We start from the raw sequence: 24,367 nt of genomic DNA, 5'->3' as shown, positions 1-24,367 counted from the left end.
CACGCGATCTCCACGCTCATTGGCTGGAGTCGCGTCCCTATCCCCCCTCCACCCCGCCCACCAGGCCCCTGCGAGCTCGAGTGCGCAAACTCCGCCTCGTGCTCCGCCCCGCCCCCGGCCGCCCCGAGCCCGCAGCTGCTGACAGTTGGGCCCGAGCGTGGCCGGGCTGGCCAGCAGGGGTGCGGCCGGCCACTGCGCAGGCGCGGGGCGTACACTTCCTTCTTCCTCCGCGCGGGACCTGGACTCCTCCCGCGTTGTGTTCCCGTCCGCCTGGGGTGCTGACACCGCGAAGATCCCTGCCGGCAGCTCCCCGCCCCGGAGAAGGCGCCGGGGACGCGGGCTCGGCGCGCCACCGTCCTCAAAGCCAGTCCCCTCGCAAACACACACCTGTCCAGGCGCACACGCCAGGTGGGCCCAGCCTGGACACACACGGGCAGTACTGTGCCCTGTTGTCTCTCACTCAGAACTGTACCTACTGAGCACGCAACAAATACCCAGAGACCCCGGGCCGCCGGCTCCGCGAGCAGACAGTGCACGTTGTTTAGTCGGCCAACAAGATGGGCAGGTCTCCGGGGACTCGGGGCTCTGGCGAGGGGCCGACAGATGATGAGCAAACAACACACCGGAAGCACTGGGAGGTGGCAGGAGGCGCGCTCAGCGCAGAAGGGAAGAAGCTGGGAGAGGGCTGCACCCCGGCCAGGGGCACTGGCACCCGCACGACCTCGGAGGCTAAAATCGGGACGTGTTTAACAGACCCAAAAAAATGAGCGGCCTTCCAGAAGCTCAGGAGGTGAGAAGAGCGACTTGAGAAGGAAGTGGTCAACGGCTACATCCAGGGCCCAACAAATGTCTTCATCTTGCAGCAGGTTGCGTCTGCAGAGAGCTGTGAGCAGTGGTGTGCGCTGCGCACACTGGGGCAGGGAGGCTGCTCAACACTGCGGGGAGGCACATTCTTTGTCCAAAGAGAGAAGGGATTCAGGCTGTTTCTGCTTCAGGGATGGAGCCCGAAAGACAGGGACAGAATCCAGAAGGCTGACAGTGAGATGCTCTGCAGATGGGGCCTGGCTCCTCAGGAAGAGCCCTAACCATCCCCCCCACCACCACCACCGGGTGGAAGGGGGAGGGGGTAACCACCGTTTGTAGAAGTTGCTAGGGCAGGAGGCAGGCCTTTTCGAAGCTCACATCTGGAGGACTCCCTTTCCTTACCAAGCCCTGCCTTAGTACCCCATGGCCAGTGCCCAGCATGGCCCTCTGCCCTCCCCCCCCCCCAGCCAGACTTCACTCCCCAAGGGCACAGGCTGCCCCAGCACACATCACTGCTGTCATTCAACTTTATTATATTATATATACTTTTAATGTTGTCTATTTTTGAGACAAAGAGTGTGAGCAGGTGAGGGGCTGAGAGAGGGAGACATAGAATCTGAAGCAGGTTCCAGGCTCTGAGCTGTCAGCACAGAGCCCAACACAGGGCTTGAACCCACGAACCGTGAGATCATGACCTGAGCTGAAGTCAGGCGCTTCACAGAATGAGCCCCCAGGTGCCCTGACTTTGTTACATTATTAATGCCAGTCTCCCTTCTACAATTGGAAGCTCTAAGAGAAAGGCCCATGTCTGTGGCTTGCTCCCAGGTGCTAAGCACTGAGCCAGGCACATGATGGGTGCTCAGTGAATCTCATCGAATTGGTGAATGACTGAGAGTGCAGAGAAAGAGGAGGGCAGGAAAGACTTTGCAAAGGGAGGATGGACAGAGAGGGGTCCTGCCTGTCTCCTCACATTCTCACTGGCTTCCAGTTGTGTCCTGGCACTGATGGGAGCTGGGAAGCTTAGAGGGACAGGGTTCCCAGGCTCCACAGCAGCAGCTCAGCGGCACAGACACCCCTGGCCGGAGCCACACGGTGCTCCCTTTTTCGGACACCTGAATAACACCCCTCTGCTTGAAATCGGGAGCCATTTCTCTTTTCTACCCCCTATGTCAGCAGGGAGCCTGTTAATCTGTCTGTATTGTCTATATCCCAAGGCAACTTAGCAAACGGGCGATGGGGTGGGTGGGCAAGGGAATCTTAAACAGAAACCTTACTCTAAGGCTGCTCTGGTCCAACAGGGATAAGAAAATGGGTCTGTCCTACCAGAGCGTCCCCAGGCCTTCACTGCAGCAGGCACACTGTGGCCGCTGTGGATCCCGGCGGAGAACAAGTCACAGGTTCACCAAGCCTCCTCCAAGACGCAGGCTCTCCTGAGGCACTGCCAGGACAGCAGTCCACAGCCACCGTGCCCTCTAGCTCACAGCAGAGAGACCGCATGTTTGGATCTCTGCTGCCCAAACTGTCACCCATAAAACAGGCATCACTTGCTTGCGCTCCAGTTTGAGATCCCGGATGTGAACAGCTACCGTGGGATGGGCACGCTGGGCACGGAAACACCAAGGGAGGTGGCAGCCGCAGCACCCGTGACTCCGTAGCGGTGCCTGGTGCAAAGCAGATGCTCAGGAACGTTAGCCGCTGCCACCCCGGGCAACAGTAGACTCTGGAGGCCAGGGGAAGGGGGCACGGACCGTGTTGGCTTCAGTCTCCTGGAGCTGGACAGTTTGAGGGGGGCCCAGATGTAGACCCTTGCTTGCCTTGGGGATGTGTCATCAAGTCTACAGAGCTCTGGGGACAAGGTCTCTTGCAGCAAACCTTGGCCTGGGCAGGAGGAGCTTCAAGGTCACAGCAGAGGAAAGCCAGGTGGCTCCCACCCCATGCCCTTCTTTTGGCTCAGCCTCTACTGCTGCCCGCCTGGGTGCCACCTTGGTACCCTCTCAAAGGATGAGGGGGCTTCGCTGAAACGGTTAAGAGCTCGTGTTGTGCTTCTTTTTCTTTCTTTATGTCCCTAGAGACCCTGCTCACCTTTCTGTGCCTACCCTCCCCACAGGCTCCCCGCTCCTTCCCCACAAGCTTCCTTAAAGGTCCCTTGTGGCCAGTCACATTTTGGGTGGCCCATAGAGGCCTCACCCTGCCTGGAGGATTCTCACCCCACAGAGTGGGCCCTATACAGGATAAGGCCGGTTCCAGCAAGATGTTCTCAGGAAAGCAGGTCCTGGGGGACAAAAGGACACCCCTCTTTGAGGGCACAACGCAGGGGCAGCTCTAGAACCTTCCATTCTAGAATCTGCCCCTGCTTTCCCAGAGTCTGCCCTGCCCCCCACCAGTCCACACCTGTGTTACTTCCCACCCATAGCTCTCAGCCCTGCTCAATGCCCCCATCCCATCAGCCTCCTCCAGCCCCGTCTCACTCTAGCCCTTCTGACACAAGTCAGGCCTCAGCCCTGCTCCTCCACCCCAACTCCCTGCACTGAGCTGGCGCACCCCGTCCCCTTCCACGACACCCTGCCCTCCATGAAGGGCAGTGCCAGGCGAAAGCTGGGGCAGCAAAACTTCATGGAGCAGGTGCGCGAGTGCAGGAACAAGGGCTGCCCGCTCTCTCCCAGGAAGATCAGCTCTGGGACCTTCTCCAAAGTCGACCTGGCCTCCGCCTCACGTGAGCGCACGCAGCACAACGCCAAGCTGGCCTCTGACCTGCGGGCCAAGCGCCGCGCCATGGTGAGGCGGGCAGCAAGCCGGCAGCCGCCCTCCAGCCCAGCCCCGGCGGGCCCCTCCCGACCCCACTGAGGCACCTCCCTGCCAGTCTGGCACCCTCTCCGGAGGCCAGGGCTCCTGCAAGCTGGCCACTCCCGGTTCAGAACGCCTCGAGAGCACCAGTGCCAGAGAGGAAGGGGAAGGCCAACACTGCCCCCCAAGGATGCTGCTTCCCAAGCTTGCCTCAGCCAAGTTCAGAAATGTGCACATGGGGCGCCTGGGTGGCTTAGTCGGTTGAGCGTCCGACTTTCGCTCAGGTCACGATCTCGCGGTCCGTGGGTTCGAGCCCCGCGTCGGGCTCTATGCTGACTGCCAGCTCGGAGCCTGGAGCCTGTTTCAGAGTCTGTGTCTCCCTCTCTCTCTGACCCTCCCCTGCTCACCCTGTCTCTCTCTCTCTCTCTCCTAGAAATAAATAAAAATATTAAAAAAAAAAAAAGAAATGTGCACAAAGGACACGGGGCCTGTCCATGTCCCCCGCCAGGGGCTGGGGTCTGGACACAGTGGCCACCCTCCACCCCTGCAGGTGGCTATCAAGATCATCTCCACTGCTGAGGCCCCTGTGGAGTTCTCCCAAAAGTTCCTGCCTCGTGAGATATCATCACTCAACGCTACCTATGAGCACCTGAATGTGGTAGGCAGAGGCCCTGAGGCAGCCGGTGCCCGTCCTGCCCGTCCCCCACTGCCAGCCCTCCCCACCCCAGCTGTCCAGCCCCCCACTCCACCCCCCGCCCCTGGGGACCCTTCTGCTTGGGGCCCAGCCCCGTCCCGAGACCCTGATCCAAGGCACTGGACAGCCCTCCTTGGGCGACAGCAGGTGGGCGGGGCCTGGCAGGTGCAGCTCTACGAGACCTACCAGGGCTGCCGGTGCTCCTACTTGGTGCTGGAGCTGGCAGCCCGCGGCGACCTGCTGCAACACATCGACTGGGTGTCCGAACAGCGCTGCAGCCCGGGGCTGGGCGAGCAGGGGGCCCGCGGCCTGTGCTGGCAGCTCGTCAGCGCCGTGGCCCACTGCCGCGGCTCCGGCATCGCGCTTCGGTGAGGGCGCTGCCCCTCCTCGGCCTGCCCCACACCTGAATCGAGGCCACCCGCCTGAGCCCAGGGCCAGCACCTCTTCCCCTTCCCCACGCAGGGACCTCAAGTGTGAGAATATCCTGCTGGGTGACCGAGGCCTCCTAAAGCTGACCGGTGAGCCTGCGGCCCAGCCCCCACCCCCCTACACTGGTGATCCCAGCCAGGCTGGACCCACAACCCTCCCAGGAGGCCCAGTCTGACCCCTGCCCACAGCTGCACTTACAGACACCCACGCACAGCGTCCCCCCCCCCCTGGCCAGGGCGCTCTCACCCTCCTGCTCCTCACGCGGGGGACTCCCTGGCCTGTGCCCCCCCCTCCACACACAGACTTTGGCTTCGCCAGCCAACCGGGCTTCAACAGCTCGCTGCTGAGCACCTTCTGCGGCTCCGTGGCCTACACAGCCCCGGAGTTCCTCCTGAGCAAGAAGTACAACAGGGAGCAGGCCGACCTGTGGAGCCTGTGAGTGGCGCCCGCAGGGACCCCAGCGTCGGCAGGCCCCGCGGGAGGGCAGGGGGGGACGCACGCCCTGAGGAGTTTGCGCCCCCAGCGGCATCATCCTGTATGCCATGGTGACCGGGAAGCTGCCCTTCAAGGAGCGCCAGCCCCACCACATGCTGCACCAGATGCGCCGTGGCCCCACCCTCAGGCCGGGCATGTCCCCAGGTGAGTGAGAACACCCTGGGTCCCTCCCGAGTCCCAGCACGGGCCTGGAAAGCAGGCAGCCAGAGAGACACCCGGGTCCAGAGAAGGGTCATGCTGTGTGGGGGAAGGAGTGGCATGGGTGACTGACCTGCACCCCACCCCCAACCCAGGCTAGGGTAAATGTATCCCAGCAACCAGGGGCCAGGGAGGCTGAGCTGGAGGAGGCCTGGACTCAGACTGCTCGTCTGGAAAGGCAGTAGCCCCACCGGGCTCTGCACCAGCCCAGGGCACGCTGCCCTCCCTCTCTGAGCCCCGACCTCAAGACTGGTGAAGCACAGACTCTCTCAAGGCATTTGGGGGGGTCCCAGTGGGCTGACTCCTCTAAGCTGCCAGCATCGTTGACAGTGACAGACATGGCTGGGGACGGAGAGGGTGGGCAGTGTGAGGGAGGCCACAGCTGTGAGCCCTCGCCCACAGAATACCAGGACCTGATCCGGGGCCTGCTACAGCTGCGCCCGTGTGCACGCCTGGGCCTGCAGCAGGTGGCCACGCACTGCTGGATGCTGCCCGTCACACGTATGCCCTTCGGCACCATGCTCAGGATGCCGCCAGGTGGGATGGAGGCCTTGGGGGGCGGTGGGCAGGTGCTGGCCCCTCAGCACCCCTCCTGATCCCCCACTGCTGCCGGTTGCTGGGAAGCCGGCTAAGCTTGAGCACACAGAGCCTGGCAGAGACTCGGAGCCTCCGGAGCCTCTGAGGCAGTGCCCCCAGCAGAGGGGACCTCACCTCGAAAGCGCTTTTAGGCAACCGCCTGAGCCCCCTGAGCCCACAGAGGCCGGCTCAAGAGGAGGCACAGGCTCTGCCCAGCTGGGGCTCTGGAGCATGAGGCCAGGCAGCCTGGGGGTGGGTGCCTCCAGGTAGCTACCATGGCTGAGCTCCCCACCTGCCATCAGGACCATGCCTGGGCACTACCTGGTCAACTGAGCACGGGTGGGCACAGGCGAGGCCAGATAAAGCTTTTATTTTGTGGAGGGGATGTGGATGTCTCTGTGCAGGAAGGGGCAGCCAGCCACAGGGAATCATCCCGAGAGAACACGAGTCCACACACCCCCACGCCAGACCGTTAGTTGGGAGAGAAAACTAGAGGGTACCGGAAAGGAAGGAGATACCTCGTACCCACGAAGCACCCAGCCTCGAGGGGAGGAGCCACAGTGGACCCCCGGCTTCACGGGCAGCGCCAGGACTGAGGACACAGGGAGTGGGGGTGCTGGGAACGCTCGGGGCAGCAGGCCGCACTCCAGTGCCCGAGTGCGAGGGACCTGGGAAGGCCAGGACTCTGGGCACAGCAGGGGGAGCGCCACGCTGACCCGCTGCCAGGCCTGGCCTGGCGGCTGAAGAACTGAGGGACCACACAAGGAGCTGGGGGAGAACAAGTCTCTTGAACCCATAGGAGGCACCAAGGTGGCGGAGGGTGGGCAAGGGAGAGGTTTGGCAAAGAACAAGGATGCAGGCACATCGGGGAGATGCTCCGAGTGTGTGTCAGGCAAAGGGCTCGGACGCTCAAGGAAACCGACCAGGGGTAGGGCCTGGTCAGTGGGGACAGCAAGTACATCACACCAGGCCAGGGCTGGAAGCCACCAGCAGGCGGCTGAGGGCCATACTGTGGCACAGGTCAAGCAGGAAGGTGGAGAGGATGATGGGGAGACAGCGCCCAACAAGCGCTCCAAGGACAGACCAAGGGGTGCACCCAGGACAGGCTGACGCTGGTCAAAATCTTACCAGGTCAGTCCTTTGAAGCTGGGTCTCAGGCAGGGCACGCTTAGGACCCCAGAACGGAGGACTGGGGGGGGGGGGGCTGGCAGCAAAGGACATCACTCCCACCTGGACACCCACGGGTGGGCAGACCTCGACAGCGCCCTGGGAGGTCGCTCAGGCTTACACCGCTGATCTGTCCAGCCCATCGGCCATCTTCCTGGAGGCACCCAAGAGTCCTAGAGCGTGGCTAGCTCTGGCTGACAGTGCTGCTCCACGGGGCCGAGGTTCTGGAAGCCAGGGGGTACACAGAGGTAGCCTCACCCTCCCAGGCTCATTGGACATCGCCCTAGAGATCCTCAGCAGGGAGCAACCGCTGAGCAAGGACAGAGGCCTGCAGCTGAAGCTCAGGTGGGTGTGGCCCCTCCAGCTCGGGGCTCCGGGGCCCGTGCGTGCCGTTCCTGCTCCTGGCGGTCCAGCTGCTGCAGCTGCCGCTCCACGTCCTCAGGCACCTGCACCTCCAGCAGGTTTTCCATGCCCTGCTCTGGCTCATCCCCAATGAGCACCTGCCAGCAGGGGAGGCAGGTGAGCAGCTGGGTGGCATACCACAGACACCCAGCCCCTTCCCCACAAACCCTGCACCCACCTGAATGAGTTTCTCACAGGCCACCCGCACGTCGGGCTCTGGCTCCCAGCTGTGTAGCTCACGCAGGATCAGGTAGGCTCCCTGGCTCCTCACCTGCTGCCGACCAGGTGCTGTGGCCGTCAGCTGAGAGAAGGCAAAGGTTATCTACACATCAGTGTGCCCGTGTTGGGGGCGGGGGGCGGGTATGTTAGGAGTGGGTGTGAACACAGCAGGGCCTCTGCTCACCAGCATGATGGCTTCAATGAGCATCTTTCGGATGTCGGCATCAGGCTCTCTCTGCTTGTCGGGCGGCAGATACTGCAGGTCTACAGGCAGCCCTGGGTGGATGGGGGGAGCCACTGGGTGCAAGCACTGGGTATCCAGGCCGCCCCTGCCTCTGTAAGCCCCATCCGTGCTCAGCAACTCACCAGCTGGAAGGTTTCAGAAGGGGTCCTGACCTGGCATCTTCTCCCCCCCACCCCCCCCACTGGCGTGCCCTTCTGCCCAGCTAACGTGCGGCTCCACCCAAGCCACTCACGCTCCATCTCCTCCTCGGAGAAGTCCTCAGGGCCAGCCAGGGGCAGCAGCAAGAAAGGGAGAATGTCCACCTCGGGCCCGAGCAACCACTCGTGGTGTCCTGGGGGGGGCAGAAATGCGGGCCCGTCTAGCAAGGCCCCAAGCCATCTCTCCGTCTCAGGCCCCCAACCGTAACACCCCCACCCCTACTCACGATGCTCGAAGCAGCAGTTGCGAAGAGTCCCCACCACCCCGCCCCTGCGCACCGAGGAGTCTGGGAACTGGGTAAGGGGCAGCAGCCGCTGGACCACGCACCTGAAGGAAGGGGTCACTCAGTGCCATCCCTGTTCACTTCGACCCCCTCCCCGCGGGCGCCCCGGGCCTCACCTATCCGGGTCCAGCAAGAAGGCGCGCGCAGCGGGACGCTGGCTGAGGTTGGAGAGCATCGGCCCCAGGTAATGCAGGGGCGCGCGGGCATTGTACCCAGGCGTGCAGAGCGCGCGCACCAACCGCTCCAGGCGGGACTCCCCCGGCTCCGCGACCTCCAGCGCTGCCATCAGTGCGGCACACGGTGCCTCTTCGCGGCTGAGGTTGGCCAGCACGGCGGCCGCCTCCTCGGCCCAGGGCCACTGTGGGTCCAACGCGCGGCCCAGCAGGCGGGCGGGCAGCTCGGGCTCGGCCTCCAGCAGCGGCCCGTGCAGGCCGGGCTCGGCAGCGAGGTTGACGAGGGCGCGAGCGGCGTCGCGCGCCGGGGCCGGGGCCGGGGCCGCGGCCAGCTCGACCAACGCCCGCAGCAGAGCCGCCTGGCCGGCTAGCAGCGTCCGACCGGGCTCGGAGCCGGTCAGCTCCAGCACGTGCCGCGCCGCCTCCGCCTGCAGGTCCGCCCGCGCCCCAGGCGCCAGGAAGGGCAGCAGCTTCGCCACCTCCGCCTCCAGGCCGGCCTCTGGCCTCGGCGGCCCTTCGGAAGTTAGCCCACAAGCCGCCGCGCCCGCACCGGCCCCTGCTTCGCCCATGCCGCCGCGGATCGCCCCCGCCGCCATCACCAGGGCTGAGGCCCCGCCTGCCAGAGGAGCGGAAGCTGCGGCGGCCAATCGGGGGGCTGGCGGCTCTGCGCGCGGGGCGGGGCCGGCGTGCGGGGGCGGGGCCTCACGCAGGCCCTGCGCTTTGTGCCGCCCGCGCTGGAGCGGGTGACCCTGGCGGCGCGCGCACTGAGGGAGTGAATGCAGTGTGACCCCAGTCCCCGAGAGGCCAGCCGGCCACTGGTAGCTGACGGATGACACGGGCCCTCTTCCTTCGTGGGTGGGGCAGAGATCCGTCCTCACTGGAAAAGTCACATGGTCCATTACTTTTATCTTTTCTTAAATTTCAGTAATTTTTTTTAATCCTTATATTTTATTTTTGAGACAGAGACAGAGCTTGAGCCGGGGAGGGGCAAGAGAGAGAGGGAATCACAGAATATGAAGCAGGTTCCAGGCTCTGAGCCGTCAGCACAGAGCCCGACACAGGGCTCGAACCCACGGACCGCAAGGTCATGACCTGAGCCGAAGTCGGCCGCCCAACCGACTGAGTCACCCAGGTGCCCCTAAATTTCAGTAATTTCTACCCCCAACGTGGGGCTCGAACTTACCACCGCAGCATCAAGAGTCACATGCTCCTTAGACTGACCCAGCCAGGCACCCCTGGTTGACTAATGTTGGACCAGCCTGTATTTCGTGACGTCATCTTCACCTGGTCATGATATACTTTTGTTTTTTGTAATGCTTCTTTTGAGGGACGCCTGGGTGGCTGAGTAGGTTAAGCGTTGGACTGTGGCTCAGGCCACGATCTCGTGGTTTGTGGGTTCGGAGTGCCAGGTCAGGCTCTGTGTTGACATGGAAAAGCCTGGAGCCTGCTTCGAATTCTGTATCTCCCCCTCTCTCTCTGCCCCTCCCCCGCTGGCGCTCTGGCACTCAGCCTCTCTCTCTCAAAAATAAACATTAAAAAAAAAAAGAGAGAATTCGTTGGTGGGTACGGGAGTGGGGGAGGGGCAGAGAGCCGGAGAGACGGTCCCAAACAGGCTCTGTACTTTGCAGTGATCTCATGACTGTGAGATCATGAAACCAAGAGTTTCAAGCTGAAACCAAGAGGTGGACACTTAAGTGACTGGGCCACCCAGGCAACCCTCTCATGTTGGTATTTTCACAAATATATTTTTACTTATGTTCTTAAGCTCTATGCCCAATGTGGGGCTTGAACTCCTGAGTTCAAGAGTCACACGCTCTACCGACTGAGCCAGCCAGGTGCCCCTCTCATGTTGGTATTTTAAGAAGAATTTATTGGTTTTATAACGGATCTCACGGTCTGTGGGTTCAAGCCCCGCTTTGGCCTCTGTCCTGACAGCTCAGAGCCTGGAGCCTATTTTGGATTCTGTGTCTCCCTCTCTCTCTGCCCCTCCCCAGCTCGTGCTCAGTCTCTCTCTGTCTCAAAAATAAACAGACATTTAAAAAAAATTTTTTTTTAAAAAAAGGATGTAAAAGCTAGACTGGCCCTTCACAAAGGCTCACCCCACAGCCGGTGCACACCTGGGCCCCACAAGTTGTCTGACCAGTGTCCTGGGAGGTTCCAACAGCTCAGAAGGAAGCCAAAGCCCTCTGAGACCCTGTACTTCACATACAAGGTATGTCGCCTGACATTTTTTAGGTAGAAGGGTCCAAAGGGTTGCTGTCCCTATTGCATCCTGAATAAAGCGCATGGGACCCCATCAATTCCTCTCCCTTCCAACCCAAGGGTAACAAAGGCACCAACAGACTCTGGTCTCACCTGCAGCAAATGACTGCAGGCTCCCTTTAATACACACACACACACACACACACACACACACACACACGCACGCACACACACACCAGTGGCCACCTAGTACCTCTCACTCCCTGCATGCTTGGCCACTTGCTGGCCTACAAGTTCCTACTTCCAGCTTGACCCCAGTAATTTACTGACAAACACTGGCTGAGTGCCTGAGCAGGGACATGCCCGCACGGGACAGGCCCGTCTGCAGGCAGACAGGCCCACCCCCACCAGGAATACTGCTGCACCAAGTGCTGGCCATGCCAGACTCCAGCATGGCCCCAGCTCCTGCCTTGCGCATGCAGCTGGCCACTGGGAGATTCACAAGACGCCAACAGGACCTCCCTGTGCACCCTTGCAGCCCCCAAAGATGAAGGTGGCATCCAGTTTTCTGGCCATGACCTCTGGACTGTATTTTCAGGGGAGAGCATTTGGTTGGAGAGCCACTTCCCGACTCCAGGCTGGAGGGAAGAAGAGACTGGGGCCACCAGCCTGGTCAGCTGCAGCTGTCAGGGTTCGTGTCACCTGGTAGAAAGTAGCGCTGCAAGGTGGGCTGCAGGAGCAGTGGTGGCAGCGGACGGGCAGGCCTGGGCCAGCCCGGGGGGAAGGGCCGAAGCTCCACCCTTGGCAGGGGCAGTTTCAGCATCCGGATGGAGCCGTGGAGGGTACTGCCCACCTGGACCCGGGACGGCATCTGGCCTGTGGGGCAGCAGGACGGTGAGGTCTCAGGCTGGGGTGAAGCCGGAAGTCAAGGGCCAGTTCTCCCCCTGTCCCCACTCACCCCTTAGTCTCATTGCACACCTCTGGACCTGGGCCTCCTGAAGCCGGGGGATGGGAGAGTGCCTGGAGGGGCAAGGAGATGGGTTGGGCCCCGCCGGCCCCTCAGCTGCCCCACACAGGCCCTGTCCAGCCTGGTGGCCTCCTCACCGGCCATCGCAGGGCTGTGGGAGCACCGTGTTGGGTGCAGGCAGGCGCAGGCTCAGGCGCGGGCTCTCGGGCTCCTCCTGCAGGAGACTCTGCTGCAGGGCCCGCTGCTGCTCGCAGAAGAAGTTGAGCGCATCAATTGGCTCCATGTCCAGCATCTGTGACCGTGACCAGTCTGTCTGCTCCAGTGGCGGTGGCTCATCTGGCAGCGCAGTGGGGGCTGAGGAGCGCAAGTGGCCCTCAGACAAGGGGCAGAAGTGCAGCAGCATCTCTGACAGCGAGCGTCTGGTCCGCCAGAAGCCCACTGGTGAAAGCATCTGCTGGGTTTGGGACTCAAGGGTGGCCATGTCCAGCTCCCCAGGTGAGACCACCAATGAGGGGGCCCAGGAATGGGCCGAGGATGTCCCTGAGACATGAGCAGGTGACCCGGAGAGCCGGGAAGTCTGAGACGAACACTCCTTGGGAGGAGAGTAAAGCTCTGAGGTTTTGGAGACCTTGGGCAGCACCTCTGACAACCTGGCTACATGAGGCTGCAAGGACTCCATCTGTGGGGGGAGCAGCCAGTTGACAGCACCGCCAAGCCCAAGGCAGAGGCTCTCCCTCCCCCAGCAGAGAGGCCTGGGTGGTGCCATCCCTGGCCCCGGGCTTGGGGCTGCAGACTGCTCCCTGGGGAGGAGGAGGAGGACCCCCACAGGTGGGGGTGGGGGTTGGGAGACAACAAGAGAGGACCAATGAGCACAGGTACAGAGCAAGGCAAAAAGCCAGACAGCCTTACCTGGACCTCCCCCCCCCCCCAACGGCCTTGGGAAAAAACTAGAGTCTCCACTGGTACGGGCCCCGCCCCACCCCTGTCTACCCAGACCTGCAGCCGCCGGATCATTTCCTCCAGCTTCTGCCAGCAGCATTTGCGCAGTGAAGCCTTGGAGCTGGCGTCCGGGCCCTGGACCCAGGTCATCTCCTTGAACAGGAAGCCCTGTGGATCCTGAAGGCCTAGCGCTTCCAGCAGCTCCTTGAGCCCGGGCCTGGGACAGTGGTGAGCCGCTGGCTTACCCAGAAGCCTTCCCCAGCTGGCGGTGAGGGGAGCGCGACTCACCGGCAGGAGTCTGGCGAGTAGAGGAAGTAGGACATGAGCTCCAGCACCACCTCGTGGGAGGCCAGGGAGCAGGCCAGGAGGAGCTGCAGGGCCAGCATCACGAACTGCTTTTGCGTCTGGTCCTGAGCGCAGAGGAGCGGAGAAGCCCCATCGGTGCGGGAGGCCCGGGGCGGGGCTGGGGCGGGCCGGTGGGCGGGGGAGGGGTGGGGCTGGGGCGGGGCGGGGGGGGGGGGCACCTGGAGGCTGGGGGCGGGCCGGGGGGCGGGGCAGGAGGTGCACCTGGAGGCTGGGGGCGGGGCTGGGGGGCGGGGGAGGCAGGGCTGAGGCGGGGCTGGAGGCTGGGGGCGGGGCTGGGGGCGCACCTGGAGGCTGGGGGGCTGGTCCAGATTGAGCAGACGCAGCAGGACGGCCTGCAGCCGGTCGCAGAGGTCCTTGCTCAGGTCGGGCCGCAGCCGCAGCAGCGCTCGCAGGAGGCGCACGCAGTCGGCCCAGGAGGCTTCGTCCAGCAGATCTATGAACAGCGAGGCCAGGCCCTCCACCGTGCCCGCCTCGGGGTACGCCTGCGAGACCGCTTGCTAAGGCCCTGTTCCCCGGGCTGCCCGCCTCCTCACCAGCCTGTGCTCCCCAGGTGCCCAAGACCCCGAACCTTCAGGGTGAAGATGGGGAACAGCTTTTTGAACCAGTTCTGGCAGACAAAAAACTGCAGGAACTGGGGCAGATGCCCGTAGCGCTCCTCCCAGAGCGAGCGCGCGTCGGGGTGCGGGAGGCCGCGAGACCCCTGGGTCCTGGCGGAGGCTTCCTGAGAGGGCGCGGGCCGCCGGGGCTGCGGGGTCGAATCCTCGGAGGTCTGTGGGAGCAGCGGCAGCAGCTGCAGGCCCCTCCTCTCCGCTCGGCCCCGGGCAGCCCCGCGCCCTGGCGGGGGCCTACCTCTGCCTCCTCCCACTGCACGCGTGGGCTCGGGAAGTCCGAGGCCCAGTCCAGATACAACTCTTGCTGCTGCTCCTCCTCCTCCTCCTCCTCCTCCTCCTCCTCCTCCTCTTCCCCCAACCACCACCGGATCAGCTTCTGCTCCCACTTGGTGTGGCGCCGCCGCCTCCTGCGTCGCCGCAGAAGCCACATGTCGTCCTGGCTCCCACCTGACTGCAGAGGGGAGAGCACGGGTGGCCGCTGGCCCCTTTCCACAGAGCCCGAGGGCGAGCCCCCCAGCCTCCCCTTGCCTTGGATCTGGCGTGGCTGGTGGGCGGGGTGAGGGCTCCGGGGCCGCTGACCTCCCCCTGCGGCCACATCTGCTGCAGCACCGCGGAGTTGGGCACGCTGCCGGGGAAGCGCACGGGCCTGCGCCAGTTCTGCGGGTGACACGCGGGGCGGGCTGAGAGCCCAGCTCCACGCACCCGGACCCTGGCCAGTCCAGCTCGCGGCCGGGTCTCCGGGAGCCGAGCCGGGCTCGCACTCCCGCGCATGTGCACCTGTGTGCAGCCTCCGGCCGGCACAGACCAGGAACTAAAACTTCATCCTGTTTTTGAAAGAGGAACTACCGGGAGCTGGGCAGCGGCCCAACAGCGGGCTGCCCCCTGCATTCTGCGACACAAGGGGACACTCTGCCCCCTCAGTGGGCAGAACGTGCAACTCTTGGTCTCAGGGTTGAGAGTTTAATCCCCACACTGGGTGTGGAGATTACTTAAAAATAAAATCTTACAAAGAAAAAACGAACACTCTGCAAAAGCTGTTTTCCTGTAACCAAAGTGACCAGAAAGCCAGTGGAGTATACAATGTAATTACATCTTCTAATCACAGCTTTTAGAAAGCAACTTGCGGGAGTTTCCTAATACTTCTGCAACTTGCGAATGAAGAACCCTGGCTTTTGCTCGTCAACGGGACGCAATCTGGGTTGCTACCAAATCTGTGCCACCCGGGTTGCAACTGCCTCTTTTCTCAGTCAACACCCAAACACCCATGCAGACAGGCAAAAAGAACCTTTAGAAACCAGACAGAAGGGCAGTCAGGGAGGCATCAACTGTGATGACTGAGTAGGAAATCTGGGCAGCCGCTGGCCTCTGGGGCGCCCTGTCACCCCCACACTCTCTCTCCATAGGAGCTGGCCCCCGGCCTGGAACAGGGATGTCTTTAAGAGCTGTACTAGGAGCCTGGAGAGGGGGGGCTGAGGGTGTGGCCGGACGGTACAGCTGAGGGACGGATCAGCGACCCCCTGGCCAGATGACAGCGGCAGAGTGTGCAAGGACTCAGGTGGGAGACGCTGGGAAGCTGGCAGATTGTAAGGGGCCAGCTCCCACAGACTCTGCTCCTCTAAAGGGAGAGGACTCTGGTCTTCCAAGCAAAGTCTATGTGGCACCTGCCCACCCAGCACTGTCGCTGGGGAGGAGGAGTGCGGGCACAGTCAGAGGCTCTGGCTTTGCCCAGTGTCTTCTCCGGGCGTCTCTGGGCCTCTGGCAGCTGGTTCCCGAGAGCACGGGGTCAGGGGCACCCAGAAGAGCAGCACCATAGCTGAGCCGGCCAGGAGGGGCGGGGAAGGCTGCGGGCGGCTCGTAGGTCAGCTTGGACCAGGAGATTTCCAGCGAAGCAAGATGGGGTTCACGAGAAAGTTGCCCTTGGGGGGAGGTGGGCCTCTCTCACCTGGTAAGCCTGAGTGGTGGCAGGGAAGAACCCTCGGAGGTTGGAGAGAAGCTCTTTGGGCCGCCTCTTCATCAAGAGGGGAATCTGGGGACGGGAGAGGCGCTCAGAGCCGAGCATGGACCCCCAGTGCCCCTGCAGCCCCGCTCTTGGGTGGGCAGCGCCCACCCGCTGGGTCCCTCACCCTGCGCTCTATGTGGGGGGATGGCAGGTCCGCAACCACGGGCTTCTCCCCTTGGAGCCGCTCCAACTGCAGTTGCAGGTCCAGACTGAGGCCCAGACGGCCGCTCAGGGAGGAGCGGGCCAGCAGCTGAGTGACGGAGAAGTTGCAGGGCGGGGGGGCAGGGTCACGGGGGCAGGGTAGAGGTGGGAGGGGTGGGAGGCCTTACCTGGGAGGCCCTGCTGTGCACCCCCCGGTGGGAGGGCGGGCTGGGCAAGGGGACTCGGGGAGGGTGGGCAAAGCGCTGGCCCCCGGCTCCCAGGTCCTGGAAGGGGAGGGCAGCTGGCCCTGCCGGGGTTTCAGCGCAGACCTCAGCCTGCCTAGGACTGAGGGCAGCTGTGGGCAAGGCACACACATCCCAGCTCTCCCTCTCCAACGTGAGGGTCACAGTGCTCCATTGCTGGGACTCTCTTCCAGAATGCACGCCCTGGAACGGGTGCAAAAGGGATAGGCAGCATCTGAGGCCCCGGGGTGAAGGGACGGGCCGGGGTCCGGGCTGAGGCTGGACGGAGGCTTTACACCCACCAGGAAGCCAGGGCCATAGACCAGATGCATATAGTTGTCAAAGGCCTCCTGGCGCTGTTGCCAGGAGGGTGGGCGATGGGCTTCTGGGACCACCAGCCCCAATCTCAGCAGCTGAAGGTCTCGATCCCGGGAAACCAGGGCTTCCAAGTCCTGGGGTGGGGGGTTAGGAGTCAGCCCATTCCTCCTTCAGTCTTGCCATCTGCTTCCCAGACAACCACGGGAATCCCAGGCCTGCCCCACGGACTGAGAGAGAGTGGCCCGAGCCCAGGGAAGGTTGAGGGCTGGGGCCTTGGGGCGGTGAAGGGGTCAGGGATTGGGGGTCGGGGATTGGGGGTCGGGACCCACCCCACCTCCACCAACACCGGCTGCTGAGGTGTTGCCGTCTGGTGATGGATGAAAGACAAGTCCGTGCTGCAGACAGGGATGGGCACAGGTGGGACACTAGATGTCATCACCAGTGGGGACTGGGCAGAGGCTGGGACAGGCACCGGGGGTAGGCCCGGCCAGGCCTCTGTCAGGACACAGCCAGCAGCCAGGAGTGGGGATGCCGGGGCTGGGACGGGACTGGGGCGGCCTAAGAGGCCCGTGGGCTCTGGTTCCTTGTGCTGGGTGCACGCAGCCAGGCCCGGACTCGGGGACGCTGGGCAGGGGCCTGCAGCACAGCTCAGCTGGGCCTGCCAGCACACCTGAGACCGGCCACCCCGTGTAGGGTAGCGAGCCTCTGCAGCCGGGCCGAGGTCAGCGACTCCTGGTTGGTCAGTGGCAGTGGAGGGTCATCCACCACGTCAGGGACCGTCTGGCACAGCTTCTGAACAGGAGAAAGGAACCTATAGCTCTGGCCTCAGGGGGCTCATCTGCCACAGCAGCCTCTCCCTGCCCATCCCGTGCTCACTGAGTACCTTAACCAGGTAAGATGTGGGCAGGTAGAGCCTATGGGACACCAGGCAGAGTCGGGAGCCCAGAGCCAGCACCAGGTCCCCACTGTCGCTGCAGAAGGTCAGGGCCTGAGGGGCGCCATTCAGCTGCAGGAGCCTGGAGGGAGTGTCCAGGGCAAGAGACCAGACCTGCTCCAGAGTAGGAAACTGAGGCACTAGCAGGAGCAAGCCCCCTTTCCCCTGTCCAGCCTCTGGGCTCTGCTGGGGGCAGAGGCAGGGGAGCCCAGCTGGCTGCCCACAGGCTCCCAACCCCTCCCTCCCTCCTTCCCAGCCCCAACCCACCTCAGCAGGCGGTTCTTGGCTGTCCAGATGCGAATGGTGCAGTCCAGGCTGGAACAGGCATACAGCTTGAGGGTGGGACAGCAACACAGGCCTGAGGGACCCGGGCTCGGGGTGAGGGGCCAGGGCCAGCTGATGGCCTGGGCTTTCCTTGTGCCCTGTCCCTCACCAGTGATGCGGTCCATGGGGTCGTCCTGGGGCCGGTGATCATAGCGGAGGCTGTTGCCCAGGCCAAACTGCACCAGGCCATAGGTGGCGCTCTCCGGATCCTCGAAGCCGACAGTGACCCGCTTCCCCAGCGCACAGAGCGCGGTGGCCGGGTGGCGGCAGGAGAAGGTCCGCAGCAGGCTGAGGCTCTCCTCGGCGTAGGGGAAGACTCGCCACATCTTCACCGTCAAGTCTCCGCCTGTTCAGGCAGTGGCAGGGGCTGCGCCCTTGTCAAAGGAGGGGAGGGGTTCCCAGGCCAGCTCCGGGGGGGCAGAGGGGGTAGGGGAGGAGGGATACTGACCAGAGGACACGATAGAGTTCCAGGTAGATGCAATGGCAGTGACCGGGCCCGGGCTGTGTGCCTCGGTTTGGAAGACAGTCTTCGACCAGCGCCACTCGAGGACCGACAGGGTGCCATCCGTGTACCCCGCCACGGGCAGGTACCTACGCATGACATCAGCCAGTTGGCACGGGCACTATCGCGTTGCCCCACGTCGCCAGCTCTGGCACCCACCGGTTTTTGTCCTTCCGAGCCTGGGCCAGGTCACTGCCGCACAGCTCGCCCCCGTGTTGGCGCACGATCTCCCAGTTGGCAAACGCGCTGCTGGGGTCTATGAGGTGGCTGTAGAGGTGCAGGCAGCAGGGCCTGGGCGCAGGGGCCGGCGGCGGGCACACCCGGTTTAGCACGCGCATGGGGGAGCGTGCAGCGTTGGCACACACCAGGTGTCCGGCGCGTGTCAGCAGCCACAGCGCTTCACGCGGTAGGCAATAAAGCACCGAGGCTGCGCAGTCGTCGGGTTCAAGCAGCAGCGCGCTCACGGTGCGCCCCGTCGCAACCGACACCAGGTAGACCGAGCCATCGGCGCATGCGCACACAAGGCGCGCGGGCAGCGCGGGGCGCGCGGGCGCGGGCAGCGCAGGCACCGTCTGCAGGTGGAGCACCGGCGCTGAAAGCTGTGCCAACGGCGAGTAGAGCTCGCGAAGGAGCCACAGCCCCACGCTGCTCGCGCTCAGAGCGAGCACTGGCCAGCCGGGGCCAGCGGGCGCCAGCAGGCGGTTCACGTGCCCCGACGACACCGCTCGGGCGCTGCCGCTCAGCGCCACCTCGCCCACCTGTGCGGACACCTGCAGGTCCCACGTGCGCAGCGTCCCGTCCTGCGAGGCTGACAGCACGAGGGCGGTGTGCGGGAGCACGGCCACAGCCGTCACTGGGCCTGTGGGAGCGGCGCCAGGGGTTAGCGAAGGGGACCCCGAGACGCGAGCAAAGGAGCTAGGCGAGAGCAGGCGGAGATCCGGACGGCCCAGGGCTCTTACACAGGGCGGAGGGAGAATGGGCCTAGGTGGAATGGCGCACCTGTGTGGCCCACGAACACCATCCGGACCTGCCAGTCCGCCTCCCACACCTTGACGGTGCTGTCGCGTGAAGCCGTCACCACAGCCTCCACTTCCTTGCAGTAGGCCAGGTCCGAGATGGTGCTGAAGGGGAAGGGAGGCCTCTGCACACTCAGCACCTCCTGGGGTGGGAGCCCCCGCCGCCCTGCTGTGACTTGCTTTCCCTCCTGGATTCACCTGTCCGCCCTCACCCCACCTTCCTCCGGGTCCCTAGGCACCCCTCACGTTTTATGCAGGTCCCGGCGCACATCTACGAGAGCCCAGCTATGCAGATCAAAGGTGAGCACAGCCGAGCCATAGGCCGCGAAGCAGCCTGGGACTTGGCGGGAGGGCAGGGGTCCGAGAACCAAACGGGTGAGTCCACCCGCAGGGCTTGGTGGCAGCTGCAGAGGTGACCCACAGGGCACCAGGCGGCGACCCCCGGAACGGAACTTCCGGAGCACCAGGCTGCCGCCTGCCTCTGCCACTAGCAGCAGCCCCAGGCTGGGCACCGGCAGACAGCAGATGGGCTGGTGGCCTGGCCCCCTGTCCGGCCCTGGCTTGCTCAGCCACAGCAGGCTGAGGTCAGGCCTCAGGATGGCCAGCCCCTCGGGGCCCCAGCCCACAAAGCGGCCCACAGCACCCAGCGGGCCTGGCACTGCCACCAGCCCCGTGAGCACTGCTGGGGCACAGAGCTTCTCATAGGCCCAGCCGTCTTCTCTGTGCAGGTGCAGGCGGCCTGCGCCGTCCAGCACCACGAAGCGTCTGCCCGCTGGGTCTTGTGCCACCGAGCGCAGCCCAGCCGCCACTGTCAGGTGGCGCAGCGGCTCCAGCCCGTGTGTCAAGCGGGCCACGCACAGCTCTGCTCTCTTTTCCTGCGGGCCAGGGTGAGCAGGCCTGCATTCAGCTGGGGGAGGGAGGCACTGGGGGCTTACTAGGGACAGCCAGGGGAAGAAGTGGGCCAGAAGAGGCCTCGAGGCAGGTGCCACAGGCAAGCCCCACCTTTTCCACGAAGTCACGGAGGCCTGCACGTAGCAGCAGCCACAGCTGGCGGGCACGGGCGCGTGGGGCCATGTTCTGCCACTGCCAGCTGCTGGTAAAAAGCTGTGGGGCTGGCTCCAAAAACGACTCTGCGGGTGGCAGTGCAAACTATCACAGTGTGGTCTTGCCTCCAGAGGCTGGAGGCAGCCAGGGGGCCTCCTGAGGGCCCCACCGGATTAGGGGACTACCCAGGGGGTGCTGTGTCATGGCAGACAGAGCTGGTGCCTGAGTGAGACCCGTCGGGTGGGCGTCTGGGGCGGCGAGGCCAGGCCACCTCACCGTTCTTTTCCTTGAGCAGCCCTGGGTCCGGGACATCATAGCTGTCGGTGTCATACAGGTCGAGGTCCTGGATCAGGCTGTCACCTTCTACTGAAAAGGGGTTGCTTGCATCGGACACTCCAGTCTCCATTGCGGCGCCCGCAGGTCCAGGCCGCTCAACAGCCTCCACCGGCCGTTGCTAGGATACGGGCGGCAATAGGCCCCGCCTTCGACGCAGACCCCGCCCCACACGCAGCTCGGAGACTAGGTCCCCACGAAATCACAGAAATTTTTTATTGGAAACAAACCAGCTGCAGCAAAGTGACACTCAGTGCACGCTGCCCAATGGGCAAGGTAGGGGGGAGGGTGGTACAGGCGGGCGTCAGGGGCTGGCCAGGACCAGGGTGGTGACCGCAGGGGCCTGCTTACTGGGTCTCGGGCCCTTGGGCTGGAGTGTGCAGGCCCAGGCCTGACCCAGCACAAAATACAAAAATAAACTCTGTAGTCCAGCTGTCCCTGCCTGTGTCAGTTCGTCGGCGCAGGGCAGTGGCCCTTCCCACCGGGCCCCGTGCTGTCCAGCCCAACCACAGCAGGGCAGCTAGAGCCCGTGGGAAGGAGCAGACGTCTGCGGGCGGGAGCCGAAGGGCTAGGCGGGCGTGGCCTTGGGCGGCGCCGGAGCCGTGGGGCGCCCAGGGTCCGACCACCAGCCGGGGAGGCCTTGGGGCACCCTCAGGTGGGGGTTCCAGGCACTGGCTGAAGCTGAAGGAAGCTGGGGCCTCTGCTCCTCGTCCTCACATACAGATCACTGGGACCCTGGGCGGAAGGCGGCACACAGTGAGCTTCCGGGAGCCAGCTCCCAGCAGGCCAGGCAGAGAGGCGCCCACTCTGTCCCGTCCACCCTGGCTACCGAGAGCCAGGCCACCGCCACCGCCTCGCACCTGTCCTCCTCCATGGCGCTGGTCTCCTCGGGTCCACCCTCGCTGCCTCCGCTTCCGCTCTCCTCCTCCTCCTCCTCCTCCTCCTCTTCCTCCTCCTCCCCCAGCTCCATGTCCAGCTCGTTGCCCGCCTCCGAGGGAGTGTAGGTGGATCCGCTGGGGAAGGCGTGGGAAGGGGTCTAAGGACTGCCCGGCCCCAGCCTGTTGCTGACCCCAGGGAGGACAAAGTCGGGAGCGGGGTGGGTGCCGCTGGGGGACTGGTGCGGGGGCCGAGCCGGCGGAGGGCAGGGGTCGCGGGTGCAGAGCCCTCTGCGGGCCAGGGGGCGCGGGGGCACAGCCCTCTGTGGGCCAGGGCGCGCGGGGTAGAGTCAGCTGGGAGCCAGGGGGCGCAGGGGCTGAGCCCTCTGTGGGCCGGAGCGCTGGGGGCAGAGACGGCTGCGGGGCAGGGAGTGCGGGGGCCGAGCCGGCGGAGGGGAAAGGAGGCGGGCAAGTGCCAACCTGATGGAGCGGCAGCTGAAGAAGACAATCCGCTTCAGCCGCTTGTTGTAGAAGAAGTAGTTGAAGGACCAGAGGCTGCCATCTTCCCCGAAAGGATCTGAGTCCAAGTCCGGGTTGTAACTGGGGAGCGTGGGGCAAGAGGTGGCATGAAGGCCCAAGCACCACACACACCCGTGGCCCACCTGCAGGAATGCCGGCCCACCTGTAGATGTCACATTCGGACAGACAGATCTCCTCATCTACTGCATTCCAGAGCTGTGGCTTCAAGGCCTTGAAGTCCTCCCGTACGGCCGAAAACAGACTGCAGTTGACTGCGTTCACCACCTAGGATGGTCATAGTTGGGACTGGCTGTGACGCAGGACAGGAGGCATGAACCGGGCAGAGCCCAGGGGCCACTATGAGTCAGGAGGACAGTCGGGATGGCTGTGGGGCTGCGGATCCCTCCCCCCACCCCCCCCGACCCTCACCCAGCTGAGGCTGGGTTCCCTGCTGAACTCATGGCTTCGGGCTGTGCTGAAGTCATAGTCAGGCCGGAAGGACTCGTTGAGCGTGGCGATCAGGTAGAAGAGGGTCTTGCGGCTGCACTTGTCACTCAGTGGGCCCTCGTCCTCACCACCTTGGCTCTTGCTCAGTCTGCAGAGAGAAAAGCATCAGCCCAGCACTGCCACGTGTCCCACAGCCCACAGCAGACACACTCTGCCCCCACTTACCTGCTGGGGCTGAGGCCTGACGTCTGGGGGGGAGACAGTGCCTCCAGCACGTGGGGCTGGCCCTCCTGGCAAAACTGCTTAAACATGTGCTTGTCATCTCCCGCCATCTTACACGAGTAGCTCTCGATCCTGCAGGATGCAGAAGGGACCACGGGGCATGCCACCCATCAGGTTCAACTCGAGGGTCTCTGAGACACCAGCCTACACAACCGCCCCCCTCACCTGCCAATGATGTGGGCGTCTCCAGTCTCCACTGTCAGCTGCGAGTTGATGGCTTCGAAGCTCGAGTTCTCCAACAGCTTCATGTCCTTGGGGAGGGTGTCCTGTGCTTGGAGGGGCTAGTGCTGCCTGAGGATGGGAGGCCAGTCCATGAGTATCAGCCCCTGGGGCTCCGCCTCTAGCCTCCCAACTGGGTAAGCGGAGCCGTTGTAAACGAGCCCGGTCTCTCCTGCAGCTTACTCCTAAGCCCTCTGCACTGGCAGGAGAGGCAGATTAGATCCTGTTACCTGCGGTGGCGGTGGCGAGCTGAGGCTCCCGATCGGCCAGCCTTTCTCCCCGCCCCCACACTTGGGGGCGCACCGGGGATCTTGCTCATGCTGGGCCTCTGGTTTATCTCCCTGGACACTGCCCACCCCGACAGAAGTGCCTCCCCCACCGTTAAGGGTGAGGTTCACTGGGAGCCCGCGAAAGCATGAGACCCCTGCAGTACCCCTCCAGCCAAGCTCCTCAGCTAGAATAATAACCCCCACCGGGTTGGGATCCAGGACACCTGCGGATGGGGCCCTGCGGTCACCTGGGCACAGCGCTCTTCCCTGTTCTACAGACTCTCTCTAGCGAGGTAAAGAGGGGACCCATAGGCTTCCTCCGTTCTTCTCCGTAAGTGCGCCTAATTTCTTCGGAAATTAGTGACGCCACGGAACACAGGCAGACACCAAGACCCCCGAAGGGCCTGTCGACTGACCGCTAGCGCTCCAGCGTTAGCCTGGCCGCACCCGCCTCTCCGCCGGAGCTAAGGAAAACCCCAACTTAGCCGCGGAGAACTACAAATCCCAGGAGGCAGTGCGCCCCGGGATACGCGCACGCGCGCCGGCGCGAAGACCTCTGGGGGCTGAAGTTCTGAAGGCCCCGACACGGCAGCGGGCACAGAGCGGACACCTACCTGCCTGCGCAGCGCTGGGTCGCCGGGCCGGGTCTGGTCGGTTGACCTCCGCGCGGGTGAGGAGGCGGTGTGGGCTCCGGGCAGCGCGGACTCCTCAGGACCGGAGGGCGGCGCCGCGGCCTCCGTTCGGGCCGCACTGTATCCGGGGGAAGAAGCTCCGCGACGACGTCCCGTTACTCCCGGCCTTGCCGGCCCTGCCGGGCTGCCACCGCAACATAGCCTCGCCCCTGCAAGGCGACCGACTATCGCGACCGACCTGCCCGCCGACCGCCACAGAAGGCCCGAGAGAGCAAAGGACCGAGCAATCGACCTCTGCCTCTCCGGGCCGGACAACAACAAGCGTCCGCAAGGCCCGGCCCCCCGCCCCTGAATGGTCCGCTCCAGCCGCCGGGATCGAGAGCTCGGATAGCCATTGGGGGCGACTCCCGCCGTTCACCCCTACCTTCCACGTCTATTGGCTGCCCTGTCTGTCCGTCACTCTTCTAGCCCGAGCGATTCCCACCTCCTTTCCTGGCGCTCATTGGTTGCGGCTTCTCGC

At 64.0% G+C, this 24,367-nt stretch overlaps 4 protein-coding genes across 7 annotated transcripts; 1 reads left to right on the top strand and 3 right to left on the bottom strand.

The window, feature by feature from the left end:
- Window positions 1–238: 238 nt before the first annotated feature.
- On the top strand, window positions 239–6,360 carry LOC120246545 (testis-specific serine/threonine-protein kinase 5-like). Its single transcript, XM_039254149.1, has 9 exons — window positions 239–790; window positions 2,103–3,579; window positions 4,139–4,246; window positions 4,448–4,650; window positions 4,745–4,800; window positions 5,014–5,146; window positions 5,235–5,350; window positions 5,807–5,941; window positions 6,024–6,360. The coding sequence occupies exons 2-9, from the start codon at window positions 3,376–3,378 to the stop codon at window positions 6,248–6,250; spliced, it is 1,182 nt and encodes a 393-aa protein (XP_039110080.1). The 5' UTR covers window positions 239–790; window positions 2,103–3,375; the 3' UTR covers window positions 6,251–6,360.
- Window positions 6,335–9,308, bottom strand: HGH1 (HGH1 homolog). Of its 2 annotated transcripts, none has more exons than XM_039254148.1 (6): window positions 8,610–9,308; window positions 8,437–8,537; window positions 8,245–8,343; window positions 7,953–8,044; window positions 7,728–7,850; window positions 6,335–7,371 (listed from the first exon to the last, which is right to left on the bottom strand). In XM_039254148.1, exons 1-6 carry the CDS (start codon window positions 9,260–9,262, stop codon window positions 7,321–7,323), a joined length of 1,119 nt encoding a protein of 372 aa, XP_039110079.1. In that variant the 5' UTR covers window positions 9,263–9,308; the 3' UTR covers window positions 6,335–7,320. The 2 variants fall into 2 exon arrangements, with proteins under 2 accessions (XP_039110079.1, XP_039110078.1); XM_039254147.1 differs by having other exon boundaries at window positions 6,335–7,647; window positions 8,610–9,305.
- A 2,129-nt stretch (window positions 9,309–11,437) lies between these two features.
- WDR97 (WD repeat domain 97) lies at window positions 11,438–20,722 on the bottom strand. 2 transcript variants are annotated; one of them, XM_039254035.1, is made up of 24 exons: window positions 20,548–20,722; window positions 20,230–20,357; window positions 19,474–20,102; window positions 19,211–19,332; window positions 18,371–19,070; window positions 18,158–18,300; window positions 17,819–18,055; window positions 17,653–17,743; window positions 17,335–17,467; window positions 17,122–17,243; window positions 16,786–16,846; window positions 16,436–16,585; window positions 16,080–16,337; window positions 15,875–16,000; window positions 15,694–15,777; window positions 14,280–14,408; window positions 13,990–14,202; window positions 13,709–13,909; window positions 13,425–13,622; window positions 13,063–13,184; window positions 12,832–12,991; window positions 11,973–12,514; window positions 11,827–11,888; window positions 11,438–11,744 (listed from the first exon to the last, which is right to left on the bottom strand). In XM_039254035.1, exons 1-24 carry the CDS (start codon window positions 20,675–20,677, stop codon window positions 11,542–11,544), a joined length of 4,944 nt encoding a protein of 1,647 aa, XP_039109966.1. In that variant the 5' UTR covers window positions 20,678–20,722; the 3' UTR covers window positions 11,438–11,541. The 2 variants fall into 2 exon arrangements, with proteins under 2 accessions (XP_039109966.1, XP_039109967.1); XM_039254036.1 differs by having other exon boundaries at window positions 11,847–11,888.
- Window positions 20,723–20,806: 84 nt separating this feature from the next.
- On the bottom strand, window positions 20,807–24,186 carry MAF1 (MAF1 homolog, negative regulator of RNA polymerase III). 2 transcript variants are annotated; one of them, XM_039254040.1, is made up of 8 exons: window positions 23,830–24,185; window positions 22,893–23,018; window positions 22,671–22,799; window positions 22,428–22,593; window positions 22,162–22,283; window positions 21,960–22,079; window positions 21,465–21,617; window positions 20,807–21,339 (listed from the first exon to the last, which is right to left on the bottom strand). In XM_039254040.1, exons 2-8 carry the CDS (start codon window positions 22,973–22,975, stop codon window positions 21,318–21,320), a joined length of 795 nt encoding a protein of 264 aa, XP_039109971.1. In that variant the 5' UTR covers window positions 22,976–23,018; window positions 23,830–24,185; the 3' UTR covers window positions 20,807–21,317. The 2 variants fall into 2 exon arrangements, with proteins under 2 accessions (XP_039109971.1, XP_039109972.1); XM_039254041.1 differs by lacking the exons at window positions 20,807–21,339; window positions 21,465–21,617 and adding an exon at window positions 21,625–21,746 and having other exon boundaries at window positions 21,936–22,079; window positions 23,830–24,186.
- Between the last annotated feature and the right edge of the window lie 181 nt (window positions 24,187–24,367).

Source organism: Hyaena hyaena, unplaced genomic scaffold, assembly GCF_003009895.1.
Source record: "Hyaena hyaena isolate Hyena2069 unplaced genomic scaffold, ASM300989v1 scaffold_474, whole genome shotgun sequence".
Taxonomy (NCBI): domain Eukaryota; kingdom Metazoa; phylum Chordata; class Mammalia; order Carnivora; family Hyaenidae; genus Hyaena; species Hyaena hyaena.
This window is presented reverse-complemented; position numbering and strand designations above follow the sequence as displayed.